Consider the following 17,885-nt stretch of genomic DNA (forward strand, 5'->3'; position numbering starts at 1 on the left):
AACAAGTGACACATGTCTGTTAGAAACCAACTTCGGAAACAAGCGCAACTTTTCTAATCGAAGCCTTGCAACAAGCTGCAAGTGTCTCTTATTGCTTGGGCTGGACTATTTTCTCAATACTGTTCATCCTGTTGCCTTAGTTAGTTGTTCACACATACACTGTGAAATCTTGCTTATAGACTGAAGGTGTCCATGTTGCTTCTGTAGCTGGCCTCCATGGCAGACTGGTTAGCACATGGAGCTACAATACCAGGGGTCCCAGCATAGGCATGGGTGTTTGTGTGTCCATTCGTCAATTTCATCATATCATCACTCATCTTCGTAATTAGCCAAAAGTGGCAGAAAAATGAAGTAAAATAAACCAAATCAAACAAGCAATGTTGCTTCTGTTGCTTGTCACTTCGATCTGAAAGCTCCCTAAGGTGTATCTTACGTACAGAATAGAGAATGAGGAGATTGGGCAGTGTGTGTATGTTGGGGGAAATAGGATTTGTGAGGCTGAAGGACAGAGTATGTCAGCCACAGATGAGATGGTTTGAACACATGGAAGATATCGGTGGAAAGAGCACGTAGAAGAGAGTAAGAAGTGGAAAAGATTGGATTTGATTGATTGATTGACTTGCTCTATTTTACGTCGCTTCTTGTGCTACTTTTGGCTAATTTGCGAAGATGGGAATGAGTGATGATATGATGAAATTGATGGACACTCACAAACATCCATGCCCAGGCCAGGATTCGAACCTGGGACTCCTGGCGTCGTAGCATGATGTGCAGGAAATGATTGGAATACAGTAGACAGGTATGGTGGAAGATAACAAGATATTCTTTCTTCTTTTCAGTTTTGTACAAAAGTAAATACTATAACTATACACTGCAAGCTATTTACTGTACATATACAAGAAAAAACACAAACATTTTTAAAATCCAAAGACAGAATTTCTGAGAATAAAAAAAAAAATGTTTTAGAAGAGCAACTTTGCTGATAAGTAATAAAAAAAGCATCATTCTTTTACATCTGTACTGGCATATTACATGGGAAAAAAACAGGAGTAAAAAGCACTTGAATAGTTTCTTGAAATGATCATCTGTATTCATGGAAAAAATTAAATGTTAAATTTTCAAAAATGATGGAAGAAGTTAACATTATTGTTTATTATTACTAAGAAATAGGTGTGAAAAATAAAGGCTATTAATATATATACAGAAACATATCGTTCAGGAAGGTTAGTTTCAATTTGCTTTTATTACTGTTTCTGTCATACACACATTTGTCTTTTAAACAAAATATTTCCTCTGCTGCAAACAGTCTTCCTCAGGTTCAATAATCCGATGTTGGGATGGTCACAGGGTGATTCGGATTAATCATCATTTTTCCTTTTACTTTTTCCAATCTTTTTCTTATTTAGTTTGTACACAACTCACCCTCGTTATCTTACCTGATGAAGATTGAAACAGCGGAAATGTTGTTTTAAAAACAAATGTGCGACAGAATCCAAATAAATAATGACGTGCTCACTAATATTGATGATCTATTGTTAATAACATTGGCCAAAGGTATAAGTTATGCTTTAATATCTTTCAGGTCCTTGAATATCATTGAATTCGAAATGTGTTTCAGCATGCTGCATCACAAATACAGTGGAACCTCAATTATAACCAACTACCATTAAATAAAAAACTAATACTAGGGTTAGTCAAATTAAAACCTTAATTTGTTTTTTTGTTTTTTATCTAGTAGATTTCTGCATTTAAAGTTCCACAAGTTTCCTGCATTTTAGCATAGACCCTCATTGCTGATCCACATATATTTTCAAATCTGAGTTAGTTCCTGTATACCTCAAGAAGAAGAATATTTGGAATCTATGTGCAGTCACTTGTGAGCCACTGTGAAGGTATTTCCACCCATCTGCGTGCAGACTGAGGCCATTGTCGAATGTCCTTCTCTATTTGTAAACTTGCTGATGTGGCAAGCATATATAGACACATTGAATTTTCATTTGCCATAGAATAGCTGTAAGTCTTAGGCTTCCAGAGGGCAAGAAACCACTGCTTTTCGCTGGTGCTTGTGTATGCAGGAGGCATCATCTTCAAAATGACAAAAATGATGTTGTAAAGCTCACTTGTTCAGTGTTGCAGCCTTCAGGTTATTTTGTAAATAACAGTCGATACCTCATGTAAATTTGAGCTGTTTACAGTCCATCCTGTAATTTTTATCAGACCTTTAACCGACACACTTACTTTTCCACATTCAGCAAGTCTTATTTTTTAAATTTCTTTTTTACCATCCTCATTGTAACTTGCTGCACTGTGCACAGTAAAAGGCACTGAAACATGAGGACATCTGTCCTCTGTATTACTGCATCTCTCATTTCCCAAAATATGAATAAAACTTTTAATTTTGGAAAATATATAATCCACGAAAATTTTATAACATTTTACTTCCTTGGAATACTTGAATCAGTAATTTCTGGAGTGGCTGTAAGCCAGCAATCAAAAATATATGGATGATTTTACTTCAACCTTACATTCAATTTCTGAATCACACTCAATCTCCAAACACAGTCACCAGTCATTGGCAGGTTACTAATTATAAGAAGTTTAACAATGCTACAGCTGAGAACTGCCATGCCAAGACTGCATAATAGGATGCATATTGAAATATTTCTGGGTTGATTATACTGTACAATAAGCATGCAATGTTCACAAACATGTACACATTCACTTTACATTTGCAAAAACACATATATACATGTTAACTGGTTAAGGGTAAAAAAAAATATAATAATTACAAAACTTTCTGAAAATTCACTAAATACACACACTTTTTTGGCATGTTTCAGACTTACAAGTTAACACAATCAAATTTTGCATGCACAAGTAAAATAATATAATACGTTCTTGGTTCATGAACTCGTGCAGTTGCTAATTCACCACAAACTGTATACTTACAAGATTTAAATATTCCAACTTCTATGCAGATGAAGGAAAAAAGAGAAGATTATTAGTTATATATATTTTATATCTTTACGCGTAGGTAAGTAAGCAATAATTAATATTAATGTTGCATTTTTCGCTATAGGTAATGAGACCTGTCCCATTAAGAACAAAAGTGAACTTAGTACATAGAAAAGCAACAATTACACATATTATACTTGTGGAAAACTGCAGACAACTTCACTGGTACAATCCCTTTAAAAAAATCTTAATAGAATCAGTGTCGAGTATCCATTGTGACATTCCCTTTGCTAGTTGCCTTAGCTGCCTACACTACACTTCCATTGCATAGACCCATGTACAAGGATGTCACACCAACACCTTGTTTTGATATTTGTTTAAATTGTCACCACTAGGTTTCAACTGACTGGGACCTCAATGTTCTTTCAAAGTTGTATGATTTGGTGTATATAATGCACGTATAAAGACTTACTTTTGTTGATCCATCTTTTAAATCAAGGCTGAGCCGATCGATACTGACAACGTTGTTTCAGTACGAATTGATATAAATGGAATCAGCACAGGAAAGTACAGGTTAGAATTTATTCACTGATCCTGGCTGAGTTTCCTGAGTTTGGGTATTTCTCATGGTCCACAAAAATGCTAAATTTCGCAGTATAAATATCCTGGAAATTATGCAAAATTTGAAATTTTCATTTATTACGCACAAGTATTGTGTGGAAAATGGATTTTGTGATTAAAAATACAGCTATTGGAATATTTACATTAATCAATATTGTAAACAATTTTAAACTGTTTGAATTTTCAATCATCCATGTCAGTGAGAATCACTAGAAGTTTCGGCATCGGTTTACAGTGGTATCAACTCAGCCCTATTTTAAATATTTTCTTTCAAAAAATTTGCAATCATAAAATTAACTATATTCCAACTAAAACAATATGGTTGTCTAATATGAAAAGATAGTTTCATGATCTCAATTTCCCCAATATAAATTGATGCTCCTAATCAGTTCTAAAATATAAGTTGCATTATAAAGAACACCAGCTCCTTTTTTTTTCAGTTTAGGAATGATGATTACCTTGATAACATATGGAACATCTTTGATAGCTGCAAATTACTCGAGCCATATGAAGAAAGTATGATGCACATCAACATGAGTAATGCAGAAGTTGTTTCTTTTTGCAAATAGTCTTCAAATTGGACCATTTTCCAATTAGAATATTACACTAGTAAAAATGTTATCTTCTCTTACATTTAATAATTATTAACGATTCTGAACTATACTTACAACAGGTGAATAATCCGATTTTTGACTCAACGTATCTACAACTGACAAACTGTCGCTGTTATCATCTTTAGAGGAACTACATGTGAGAAATGCTCTGTGAGGAACCGCATCCGATGTCGAAGGCCTTTTTCTTGTCACATCCCCAAGCTGGAAAAAGGAAAGTGAGCTTGTGAAATATTTTCTATCACAAACATCCGAACTTTATTTAGAATGCAACATGAATATGATGTTCTAAAAAATATTTATTTTCTAGTTTTCATATGTATTCCTCATAAAAAGGCTCTTCTACAAGCAACAAAACAAGGATACTATTCTAAGGTATAAATATCAACAAAGTAAAAACAAACCTTATAGCGAATACAAATATTTACAAAAAGAAAAAGAGTAACAACAAAAACTGGTCTCAATGACGAAAGATAAAATTGAAGAAATCAGATTTCACAAACTTACTCTGATTTGTGGAACCTAAACATATTGCATTAGAAAGCAGATGACAAGATTGTACATATTCAGTGTTCTAGTTCACGTGATATCCTAAATGAAGCAGTATGATTAATTTAGAATCAAAATTAACTTCACAGAAATAGTTTGGATAATTTTTCCTAGGGATGGGACCGATTAATTGGTACTCTATCGGTATCTGCCGATATAAGCATATTGGTGTATCGGTTTATCGGTAAAATTACCGATTATTTTACCGATCCGATATATCGATAAAATCTTATAATTTAGTGCAAAATTCTGCCATTTAGTAGTAATTTTTATGGATAATCTCGATGCCCTACTTTTTAAAAAAGTAATTGTCTAAATATTCAACTTCTTTCGCACTGCAGTCACCTCGAAACACATATTTATTAGGGAGATCAATGAACATTTCAGGTTCTTCATGGACCATTTATAATTTTATATCGGATCAGTAGAATATCGGTTATCGGTATCGGTAAATTTTATATCGGTACTTTATCTGTATAGGCCAAAATTTCTTATTGGCCCATCCCTAATTTTTCCACACATTTCTAATGAATAAAAAATAAATAATAACGTGGCAAAAAATATATAATACAAAAGTTTAAAATAAAGCGTAATGTGTTTTAAATAAAATTTGAAAAGTCGATCACATCCAAAATCATTGATGAAAGACAAACAAGTGTTGTGATAGCCATGTGCTTTAAGTGCTAGAAATGTCATAGTCTTTATAAAACCACGTATAAAAAGGATACAAGAAATCATCTGTGCCATTATTTACTTGCTTCTTTTTATTCACACAAAAACACACCCCAGACTTATTCAAAATTATTTACTTACCAGTTCATTTAATAAGCATTAATAAATATAACAACACATGCACTAAACATGCACAAAAAAGCAATGCAACTTATTTGCTGCTTTCCTTAAAAGATTAAGCAGATTAAATACAAAAATATTATCTTCGAATTGTGCATTAGGTGCTACAAGTGGATGTTTTCTATGTGGTTCCAGTTGAAACCCTTAGAGAAATCATAGCTAAAATATATTCAAACCTGACTTACTATTAAGGATCTTCTGGCATTCTGTGTCTGCAAATTTAATTCAGACGATATGTTATTGTACTCACAGTAATGGATGAACAATATAAATTTGCAAAACATTTATAAAGCAAGTTTTTGTGCACTTTTTCACTTCCATAATTAAAAGAGGTAGAGTTTCATACATCAATAAAGGGCATCTAGTGAAGTAAAGTTGTTGCAAGACAAAATTAGAAAAGAAAAATTTTGATTGTATTCCCTTATTATTACACACATCAAAAAAAGTTTGGAAACACCCCAGTTGACCAGTGAAACAATGAAATATGGAACGATGCCTGGCATGTGACTCATGGTAGATGTCAGTTGAGACGTTACCAGCAGAGCAGACAGAAACAGCAGCACTACCATGGGGCATGGGTGGGAATACTGCAACTCACAACCACTCCGAGCTGTCAGTATGGTAAGACCCATTGTGTTTCTGTGTGTTGCAGTGAATGAAATGCACCTGCCTGGGTAGAAAAATGCCTCCAGTAACGATATCAGAATACAATTGTGTTTGAATTGTCACCTTAGGGGAGGAAGGTTATTCTTATCGTCAAGTTGCCCGAGTGGGTGTGAGTGTATCTGCCATGTCCAAAACATGGAAACGGTATGTGGAGACTGGAGGCATTGTCGATCGTCCACCCTAGCACAGGGCCGCTATGTCTGTATTCTTGCCTGGAGAAACCTCGAATGCACTGCTGCACACCTCAGAATGTTCGGAGCTACAGGTGTACACGTGACTCAACAAACCATTCGCAATCGGCTCCATAATGCATGGTTGCATGCACGACATCCCTGGAGAGCGCCCACGTTATCCATGACCTGCCGTAGGGTGCGATATCAGTGGGCTCAACAACACCACGACTGGGACATTCAGCGATGGTTCAGTGCTATCTTTACTGATGAATGCCGCCTGTGTTTGCGACCTGATAATGGTCGAATACGTGTGTGGCAAGAGTCAGATAGCATTGCTCGAGCTCAGTATGTGGTGGAGCTGCATCAACAGGGTGGTGGCTCAGTCATGTTTTGGGGGCGGTATCATGATGGGACGTCGCATGCCACTGGTTGCTGTCCAAGGGTCTATGAATGCTGTCACATATCGGGACTGTATTTTGGAACAATTTGTTGCACCTTTTCGTGCTGCTGTGGGAGGTGCTTTCGTGTTGCAGGATGACAATGCTCATTGTCACAGGATATGGATTGTAGGAGCATTCATCGACAATGCAGGTATCGCTCGAATGGACTGGCCCCCATTTTCTGCAGACATGAACCCCATCAAACACGTACGGGACAAGCTGAAAAGGGCTGTCCGGAAGTGTGTACCACCTCCCTCAACACTAAACAACCTTCCATAAGCGGCAGAAGAAGAATGGGATAGGATGGACCAAGAGTTCATTGACAGCCTCATCAATGGTATGCCACGACGTGTGAATGACCTGAGACGTGTACGAGGAGGCGTTACTCGCTACTGAGATGGACCATGTGGTTTGCAGAGATCAGGCCATGAGCTGTCTCTTTTTGTTCCATTTTCGCCATAATGGCATACTTTGTTTTTTCGCCTATCACTTGACTGGGATTGTCATATCGTTTCACTGTACTGTTGTCAAAGGTTTCCACAAATACACTATTCATTTTTCATGATGCCTATATCTCGTTTTCTTTCTCTAATACCCAGTAATGTGAGTGTTTACAAACCTTTTTTGATGTGTGTATTAATATTACAGAAATAATTTATTTTGTTTTACAAGCAATGGGTAATCGTTAAATAACAATTTTTTGATCAAATATTTCACAAATTTTCATTTAACATAAGACTCTGAGGCATATGAATTAGTTTACATATTAAATGCTATGTTATTAGTCAGTACTCTATCGGCAACAGACAATATAGGCATATCGGTTTATTGGTAAAATTACCAATAATTTTACCAATTTGATATATCTATAAATATATTATATTTAGTGCAACATTCTGCCATTTTGTTAGAATTTCTATGGATATTACAAACATGTAATCTCCATTCCCTACTTTTAAAAACTAAATGTCTAAATATGTAGCTTCTTTTTCATTGCAGTCATCTGGTAATATACATTTATTAAGGACATTAATTAACCATTCACATTCTTCCAAGGACCATGAGGAATTTGATATCAGATCAGTATTGATAAATTTTTTCGATACTTTATTGGTGTCAGCCAAAATTTCATATCTGCCCATCTCTAATACCGTGCGTCCATTTCGATCTGCAGCCGAGAGATTGGGAGAAGCGTGGCGGGCGGCGCTGACGGAGAAGCCGACATTTGCGGCCTGTAATGCCCGCTTATTTTTATAGACATATGCAGACATTTATATAAATATTTTAAAACGATCACTAACCTGTGTTATAACACGCAAAAGTTCTTCTGTAATTCATCCAAGTTATGCTCTTATATACACAAATAAATACGCTATAGAAACGATGTTAAGAGCCACAGATAAAAAAGCATTTTAATCATGGTTTTGATCAGTAACGTCCTGCTTAAGTTTATATCCTTGAAAGAGTTTTGTGGCGATGGGAATCGTTTGGAGGTTTCGAATGTGCAACACTGTATCAGGATTACACTGCAGACGAAACCGATAAAAGTGAATGGTTTTCGTGAGCTTCCTCGCAATCCGAAATATCCGAGCTCGAGTTTTTTGTTCCTTCGCGACTAGATGAAGACAGACTTGTAAATATAGTGGCAAGCAATGTAAACCAAGAGCGCGTTAATTTCGTACTGTGCGCAAGAGTGTTATTCTTGGTTACTTGCAGTTACTTGTTTGTGTTATTGTAGTGTGTATGTGTGACGTGTCAGTGAGACGATTGGAATGCCAGCCGCAAGATTCACGTTAGAACAAAGATTTTTTATGTATGACACGTACCTACGTGAAAACAAACTCATGTAGAGACGTGTGTAGGTAATTTGTACAGAAATTCCCATGCGTTTCAACTCCACACAGAGATACGGTTAGATATCTTGTCCTTAAATTACGAGAAACTGTATCGTTAAATTTTAAAACACCTAAGCAAAAACGACGGATTCTAACCGAAGCAAAACTCGATGATATTGGTGCAGCGTTAGAACGTTCTCCAAACAAACCTCTACGCCGTGTTTCACAAGAGGTGGGCGTGTCAAAATCATCGGCACATACAGTCACTAAGCTACTAAAATTAAAACCATACTCTTATAACACAGGTTAGTGCTCGTTTTGCAATATTTATATAAATGTCTGCATATGTCCATAAAAATAAGCGGGCATTTCAGGTCGCAAATGTCGGCATCTCCGTCAGTGCCGCCCGCCACGCTTCTCCCGATCTCTCAGCTGCAGATCGAAATGGACGCACGGTATATTGTGAATAAAAAGTTGCAAGGAATAAAGAAATTAATTAGTTTAGGGAGGGACTAATATGGTCTCTTAAAATTTAAGTCAAGTTACAGGTAACAAAAACCAAATTCCAAAAACCTGCAAACTATCGATCTCCCACCAGGCATGCTTGTTACGTCGAATTCTACTGATCCAATATACATTTGAAAATGTCCCATGAAGAAGTTGATTGGTTCGATGGTGATCTTAGTTGATGTACGTAACCAGGTGACTGCAATAGACTTGCAGATCGGCTACATAAAATATGAACAAAGTGGTATTTGTTAAGGGAATTATCCACGAAGTAACAACTTTTCTCCTGAGATTTCAGCCTGTGTATGGGAAGTTGGGGAGGTACGAATGAGTAGCATGACCCTGTCACAGAAACCTACAAACAGGCCTGGGGATTCATCGTGGTGACCATATGTCACCCAATAACTGGTTGGAGGCAGGTGGGAGTGAATCTGGCAGTCGGTAGGTAGACCCTGGACCTCATTGGCTGTTGTGCCACAGGCTATTATTACAGCTCAAAAGTGTCTGTGTACATTCTGTCAAATAAATACCAGGAAGTGTTTACTTAAAAAGCCCGTGTAAAAGGTATGAAAAATTATATTTTGCTGTAAGTTGGTACCAATGTACCTACTTGTGTGCTCTGCTATTTTGTAATGGATAAAAATATCGAACAAAGAGTTTGCCTCAAATTTTGTATTGCCAAAGAAATTTCTTGTGCTGAATCATTGAAAATGTTTGAGAAGGCCTACAGTGAGTCAACTTTATCAAAATCATGAGCATACGAGTGGTACAAAGCATTCCAAGAAGGCGAGAAGTGGTTGAAGACTTACTTTGTTCTGGCCGACCTTCAATGTCTTCGACTGACGAAAACATCGACAAAGTGAAGGAAATGGTGATGGAAAATCGTCATTCAAGCTCAAGGAAGATGGCTCAGAATCTGGACATGTCTTATGAATCCGTTCACACCATTTTAGTTGACGTTTTTGGCATGAGACACATCGCGGCACGACTTGTTCCGAAGGAGCTCAATTATCTTAAAAAAAGAGCACCGCAAACAGGTTGCTGAAGACATGCTTGAACGAGCCAATTCGGACCCTACATTTATGAAATGCATCATAATGGGTGACGAGATATGGGCTCATGAGTTTGGCATGCAAACCAGCCAACAAGCTTCGGAATGGCACTTTGATAGCGAGCCGAAACCTAAAAAATCACGTCAAAGTCGTTCGAAAATCAAAGTCATGTTGACTGTTTTCTTTGACTATCGTGGTGTTATTAACTTGGAATCAATTAACAAACTCTATTATGTAGGCGTTATGATGCATTTGAGAGAGAATGTTTGCCGGAAAAGGCAATTTGTGGAAGAACAATTCTTGGATTGTGCACCTCGATAATGCGCCATCTCTAGAGGCACATATTTTTGGTAAATAAAAAAGCAAAAGTTCGGTACAAAAACGGAGAATATTTCGGGTTCAAAAGCGGTAAATAAAATAAAATATCGGTGTTATAGCGGTGAAAAGTTGGATGGAAAGTGGTATATGGAAATACAATTTGGTTTTAAAATTGTGAATATAATCGAAAATTTGATTTAAAAACTACACTTATACCACAGAATTAACATTTCACTTCTAATAGCACATTTATGAAGTTATCAAAGTATTAAGTTTATTTCTGTGTAAAGGAGTCCATTTTTGCTTCTCCAATACTAACAGCAGAATTAATCAATTTTCCGGGAATTGCATAACTCTCAGGATAATTCAGATCTCGGAAGGTGTCGCATCGGTGAATAAACCCTGAATTTCGTGTTTAAGAGTTAATTTCACTTTTTGCAGTTCATTTCGCCTTATTTCGTGACAAAACATGGTCACAAAATGCATCTCACACCTTTCAAAAACATGAAAAATTAACACTACAATGTGTTTTTTTAAATTTCGTTTTTTGTCAAAAACTTTTGACCAAAACTCAATGAATGCCATCAATCAAGCACCGTATTTGCCAGATATGGGCCATGGTGACTTCCTTTTGTTCCCCAAACTCAAATTACCACTTCATGGAAGACGTTTTGAGCTCATTGAAGCCATAAAACAAAATTCACAGGAGGAGCTGGAGGCCATATCGGAAGGTGCCTATAAGAAGTATTTCGACGACTGGATTATTCGTTGGCATAAGTGTATCCCATCAAATAGGGCCTATTTTGAAGGCGACAAAATAAATTTGCATGATTAAACCAATATTTTGAGTTTTATTGAACAACTCCCGGTATTTATTTGACAGAATGTATGTGTACACAAACATACTGAAGTACACAGAACAATATACCACTGTTAGGACTTCATCATATTATTGCAAATCACAGCACCAATCTATTTTTAGACTTACCAAAGATTTATAGCTTCTTGTCAATGTCTCAATGACCTCATCCGTTATCCGATCCGATATCTGTGCAGACACTGAAAGATTTATTTCGCTGTTGAAAGAAAGAAAAAAACAAAAACATAAGACATTTGTGCACTGAGTGAAAAATCTAATATTACTGTGTATATGAAAGCTCTATAGTCATATACGTGACAAGTGAGAATTCTTTTCCATTATATTTTTGTAAATATATACATTTGAATAAAATTGAAACAGAAATAAATTTTAAAATAAGCAAATGGAGAAATAAGTGGTACGATATTACAGACATTGCTCAGAACTGAAGAAATCACACCAGGTGATCTAATTCATTCTCTCAGCTGATTCCCAAGGAATGGATTACCTGACGTAATTCCTTCAGTTCCTCAAGGACTGAAGGAGTCAGATCAAGTGATCTAATCCATTCTTACCAATTGAAACAGCTGGTCTGCAAAGAATGGATTACATCACATGATGCGATTCCTTCAGTTCCTCGAGGACTGGAGGAAACAAACTATGACACATCATAAGTTCTCAAGTCGAAAATGTTGTATATAAAAAAATAATCACGCTGTACAAACAACTTTGCCAGCAATGTGTAAAAAAGCCACAATGGCAATCATGCTGTACGAATTATAACTTTGACAGCGATGTAAAGAAAAGCCATATTGGCAATCGCATTGTATAAAACAGAGTAATATGAGTGTGGAGATATTCTGTGGCTTGGTTAATGGAAGCCGTGGTTTGTATTTTTTTTAGGGATGGGACCGATTAATCGGTACTCTATCGGTATCAGCCGATATAGGCATATTGGTGTATCGGTTTATTGGTAAAATTACCGATTATTTTACTGATCCGATATATCGATAAATATCTGATAGAGCAAAATTCTGCCATTTTTGTTGAAATTTTTATGGATAATCTCCATGCCCTACTTTTTTAAAAAGTAAATGGCTAAATATGCAATTTCTCTTGCACTGCAGTCACTTTGAAACACACATTTTTTAAGGTCAATGAACCTTTCAGGTTCTTCCAGGACCATTTCTAATTTTATTTCGGATCGGTAGAATATCGGTTATCGGTATCGGTAAATTTTATAATGGTACTTTATCGGTTTCAGCCAAAATTTCATATCGTCGCATCCCTAATTTTTTTTGCATGTAAAAATCTGATTGTTTTCCGATAAATTTCACGCATGTTTGCATGTGAAACATAAAAAAAACACCTTGAAATCACTAACAACAGACTTGTTTTTGGAAATTTGCATGAGTTAGCGTATGTTATTTTAAACCTGAAAGGTAAAAACCGAAGTAAGGAAGTTGGTCCCCTGCTAATCTCCAGCTGCAAGTAGTGCTACGAGGATGGAGAGGTGGTCACAACACCAGGCAATCTAATGCATTCTCATCAATCAAGACATCTGGTATCCAAGGATAAGATCACAAATTGTTCTAATTTCTGTACTATGTTTAGCAAGACCATTTAAAATATGATATTTACAACACATAATATTATAGTGAATTTGAAAGTACTACATACTTTACTCTGTTCATGATGTCTGTTCCTGCTTGTTCCAGAAGACATGTCTGGACATATTCGTGGGGCATTTTACTTCTTTCTCTGCATATTTTCCTCAACTGCTCTCGAAATCGTTCATTAGACAGTGTGTGGGAGCACAGGTCTCTTGTGCAGTTTAACATATTCTCGACTGTGTCCTGGTGGAAAAAAAAGGGAAATGTACAGAGTACTGAATTTCATACCCTAGAACCTTGATTGGCTTGGGACTGAAAACTTATAATGCAGGAAAATCCAAAATCTGGGAAAGCATTATAATATACTGTTCCACCGGGACAAGAACAATTAGATAATTTTCCTACTCAGTACAGTGGAAATTCGATTATACATTTTTCAGTGGACTGTGTAAAACGAACTAATAATACAGGAAATTGTTGATATTGGAAATTTTTATAACATTTTTCTTCACTGGAATCAGAAAAATAAAATGTTTAAAGTGGAAAAATGTAAAATTGGGGTTCCACTATATACTCTTTCAGCTCTCAACACAATACCTATTGATAATGATGTATTTACCTCATTGCTTTAGTAGTACTGTGATCAGGGTTGCTACGATTTTTTGATTATGAAATTCCATGACATTTCCAGGTTTTCCAGTCCAAAAATGAAATTTTTCCAGACATGTTTATCATAATTTTTGCTTTTGAACCTTATGTTCTTCAATTAAGTACATAATCTGTTAATTATTATGAATATTCACTTTCACAATTTTTTTTTTTTTGGCAAATTTCATTCTACACACACAAGAACACGTGTAAATTCGAAGAGTAAAATCTGGAATTACAATCGGCATAAAATGTATTGGGTGCTACAATCACGTGCATCTAACCTTCAGGCTAAGGTAACAAAGGTACATTATGATCATATTGTCAATGTGCTTTAGTTACCAATCAGATATCTGTACTGCAAGTTTTACTTTGATATTCTTTCTAATATCTAGTATTACAAAAGTGAAAATTTATTACAGAAATTCGAAGGAACCATAATTTTGCACAAGACTGAGAATCATAAGAATGAAAGAAGCAAGTTTCTAAACTGAATCTTTTTTGGGGAGTGGAATCACAAGAACCGAATCCAGAAGTGGAAGTGAACTATTTGTTCATTTTGCAACTTTTTCTCTTGCAGACTCCAAAATGCACGTAAATTCCACATAATCTGCAAAATTCCCTGATATTTCCCAGTTTTCCAGATGCATAGTAACCCTGCTAATGCAACATTTAGGAATGCAAAGCCCCTTCATACCTACATCACATGATATTAGCAGTAGCAGTCCGTATCGGAAGATCCTGGGATATTTTCCCAGTTCCATGGTGCAAACGTCCTAATGTTCAACATTAAGCAGATAAACTTGCTTGCATCCCTTCCACCCCCTGGCATCACTGTCTATTTCTAGCGATTTTGTGCTTTGGAGCATATTGTTACATACCCAACTCATGTAAATGGTTTGCCAAGGTGGAATAGATTTTTGTACCTTTGCACAAATAGAGGTAGCATAAATAATTGGCGCCCAATGTGCTACCTCTATTTGCACAAAGGTACATAAATTTTAATAATAAACCACGGCTAATATATATCTTCAGGGTAGGGTTCCTTTTTAAAACTAAACCAGACAGGATACCTTCCAATAGAGATGTTTAACCAATTATATTAACTCAACAAGGATACGTGGATTTATAAATTTACATTATGAGATACGTATTGCTCTTGTTCTTATTTACATTCAATTTATATATTCTTAGAAATTCCTTCTTCTTTCTAATTTGTATAATCTTCTTTAGTATATGCTTCCTTCTATATTTCCTTCTGGACTTCCTTCTTGGTGGGAAATCTGGATCTGGACTTCCTTCTTTGTGGGAATTTGGATCTGGACTTCTTTCTATGTGGGAAATCTGGATCTGGGCTTCCTTCTCTGTGGGAATCTGGATCTGGATCTGGACTTCCTTCTCTGTGGGAATCTGGATCTGGACTTCCTTCTCTGTGGGATTCTGGATCTGGACTTCCTTCTTTGTGGGAAATCTGGATCTGGACTTCTACGTAATTACTGGAACATGTATCCTTTATGCCAATTCCATTGGTATTTTCATATATAGGTTTTCCCTCTTCACTAAGTCCTTTTTCCACAAACTGGCAACACATTACTTTTTCTTCATTCACACCAAGTTCTAGAGGGTTACGAGTTCGAGGGTGAGGGTTGATATCTAAGCTGCCTATTTCTATTCTCCTCCCTTGAGGCAACGGCTGGAACATGCCAACACTAAAATAAGTCCAACAAACTGTATACTTGGTGCCAGACAATTGAAACAAGCATCCAAGTAGGCGCAATGGCTGGGACGTGCAACCAAAGGTAATGTGGTTCGCGACTGGTATAAATCAAAATTTCCCCCAAGGGGATGGTAAATCAAGTTAACAGATTTGAGATCTGTTAAAAGACAAGAATTTGTATCAGTGTTACTTCTTTAGTTTTCCGGTGTATTTACATATGAGCACCAATTCAATTTATTAAGTATTAATTTATTGTTTTCATCCTCTTATAATGGATTCTATTGTTATTTATCTTTCCAAATTACTCTGTGCTTATTTACACTGTCATTTGCGTATCTCATGTTAATCTTCAATCTTGCACACCTTGTGCTGCCATCTCTATCCCACCTTGGCAAACCATTTACATGAGTTGGTCCCATTGGGTACATAACAATATGTAGTACACCTTTTCTTTCTTTGTGTAATTAATTTTACCATGTTAATTATCTTTCAGTAATACTTTTTTCTCAGTTATATATTTTTCCCCTTCTATCCCCCATAAAAAGTATAACTGAGATTTCACTGTAAACAGATATCAATCACAAAGCGATCAATACATTCCATTCCTTATATATAACCACTGACCGCACATCACATGTAAATAATTAATAGGCGATAATTACAGATTATTTATTACCTATTATTTAGCCAATACCACTCTGAACCAATTCCGTTTGAACATTGCAAAAATTAACAGTTGTGTTCAGAATATTTACAAATATTCATACATAAATATTTCATTACAATAATTACAACATCAATTTGCATTAAAAGATTCACAGAATTACATGACATAATTTGGATATTAAAGTATTTAATTACAAAATATTCTTTTGCTACACAAAATTGAAGCAAAATTAAATAAAATCATGCATTTAGCTTAATCTTCAGGATGATTCCACAAAAATATTGTGCAGCTTTGTGGACTACGGAAGATACCACGACTACAGAAGAAGTATGAGCAACTATCAGTGATTAAGTTTCAACTCACAAATTGCCATAGGTATTAACTCAGTCCTTGTGTTACTTATTGGTTTTACAGAATCACATTTCTAGAAAGGAATGTGTTTAATAGAAGAATGCTAGCCCATACTTTTATAATTATTATCAACTTAAAAACAACCTTCTATTCATAGAAATTAACATGAATGTTAGCACAGTCTAATGGTCAGGGATGAAAATAAAATACTTTTTTCAGCTTACTTGCAAGTGTCCAGTGACAACACAATGAAGTTCTTCTGAAACCTGCTTCAATTTCACTTCTATTGGATTTCCTATCTCCTCTTGCCTTTGTACTAATTCATGCAACCTTGGAAGAAGCTGAAATGAACACATTTGTTATTACTGTCTTTTTAAGTTACAGACTGCACAATGAATGAGAAATTAAGATGATTAACTAATCTGAACAATAAAATATGGATAAAAATTGTAAGCTTCATTTGGTAGAGCTGGTTATTTTCACTCAATAGCATGTGCTCTTTCCTTTATTGTTTGTATGAGTGGAAGGAAAGGTTACGTCCAGCTATATATATCTGCCATTGAAAATGAGGTATTTATAACAAATTTATTAACATGAACCCTTGCTAAGAATTTAAAGTAATATTGCCAAATATGTTATTTAAGACAAAAATCAATTACCATTTAGATGTAAACCTCCTTGGTTGACAAAACTTTAAACTGCCCTGGTGACCTAATGAATTCAATGATCAATTCATGATCTTGACATCAAAAACCAGACTAGGCACTCTTTGAATGCTCCTCGTCAATTTCATTATGACAATTAGTCAAAAGTGGCCAAACAATGATACAGCATAACAAAAATACATACACAGATATGTACTTCAATTGCATGAGGCCAAGAAAACATCCTCGGATATATAACACCAATTTTCTACCTGTTGGGTTAATTGAGACGATGAGGTTGAACTGATGAAGTGCATGGTGGCAAGTACAATGACACATCTACACCTTAGCAGGAGTTTGAATCTGGGATCTCTGGTTTAGTAGCATGTTATACTGACCACCTTGCTATGGAGAGCAGCGAAAATGTAATGCTGACATCTCCAAGGTACAAATTTTTCATCTTTCCTACACACCACAGACATAAATTAAGATCATTCACATCACAGTGAATTCGTAGCATGTTTCCACATTGCCATCCTAGTCAAAATCTATTCAGTACCCAGTTTCAATTTTCATGTGCATGTTTTTTATTGGTAATATCAATTTTTATGAAGATGAACACCAGTGCATCACTGTACCTGTTTTGAGTTATCTGCATCCTGAATAAGACCTTGAGCAAGATTAATGTCATTATTTGAATCCAGAGAGTTGCTCTTCAAGTTGTGAATAACATCTTGTGTTTGCACTACTAGTCGATCCACCATCTGCTGTGTTGAACTCAATAGAAATCCCTGGAAGACATGAAAA

At 35.8% G+C, this 17,885-nt stretch overlaps 1 protein-coding gene across 5 annotated transcripts in view; it reads right to left on the reverse strand.

The window, feature by feature from the left end:
- LRR (capping protein regulator and myosin 1 linker 1 leucine rich repeat protein) overlaps window positions 1–17,885 on the reverse strand; it is an 88,465-nt gene that overhangs the window by 9,367 nt on the left and 61,213 nt on the right. For 2 of the 5 annotated variants that reach the window (XM_083135824.1, XM_083135821.1), the window contains 7 exons: window positions 17,717–17,869; window positions 16,659–16,775; window positions 13,119–13,294; window positions 11,568–11,655; window positions 5,774–5,800; window positions 4,245–4,391; window positions 2,950–2,970 (listed from right to left, as the gene is read on the reverse strand). In XM_083135824.1, the coding sequence (XP_082991950.1) occupies window positions 2,950–2,970; window positions 4,245–4,391; window positions 5,774–5,800; window positions 11,568–11,655; window positions 13,119–13,294; window positions 16,659–16,775; window positions 17,717–17,869 (729 nt within the window). The remainder of the gene's footprint in view (window positions 1–2,949; window positions 2,971–4,244; window positions 4,392–5,773; window positions 5,801–11,567; window positions 11,656–13,118; window positions 13,295–16,658; window positions 16,776–17,716; window positions 17,870–17,885) is intronic. The other 3 variants (XM_083135825.1, XM_083135823.1, XM_083135822.1) reach the window with 2 other exon arrangements.

Source organism: Lepisma saccharinum, chromosome 14 (genome assembly GCF_977018435.1).
Source record: "Lepisma saccharinum chromosome 14, izLepSacc3.1, whole genome shotgun sequence".
NCBI classification, from domain to species: Eukaryota; Metazoa; Arthropoda; class Insecta; order Zygentoma; family Lepismatidae; genus Lepisma; species Lepisma saccharinum.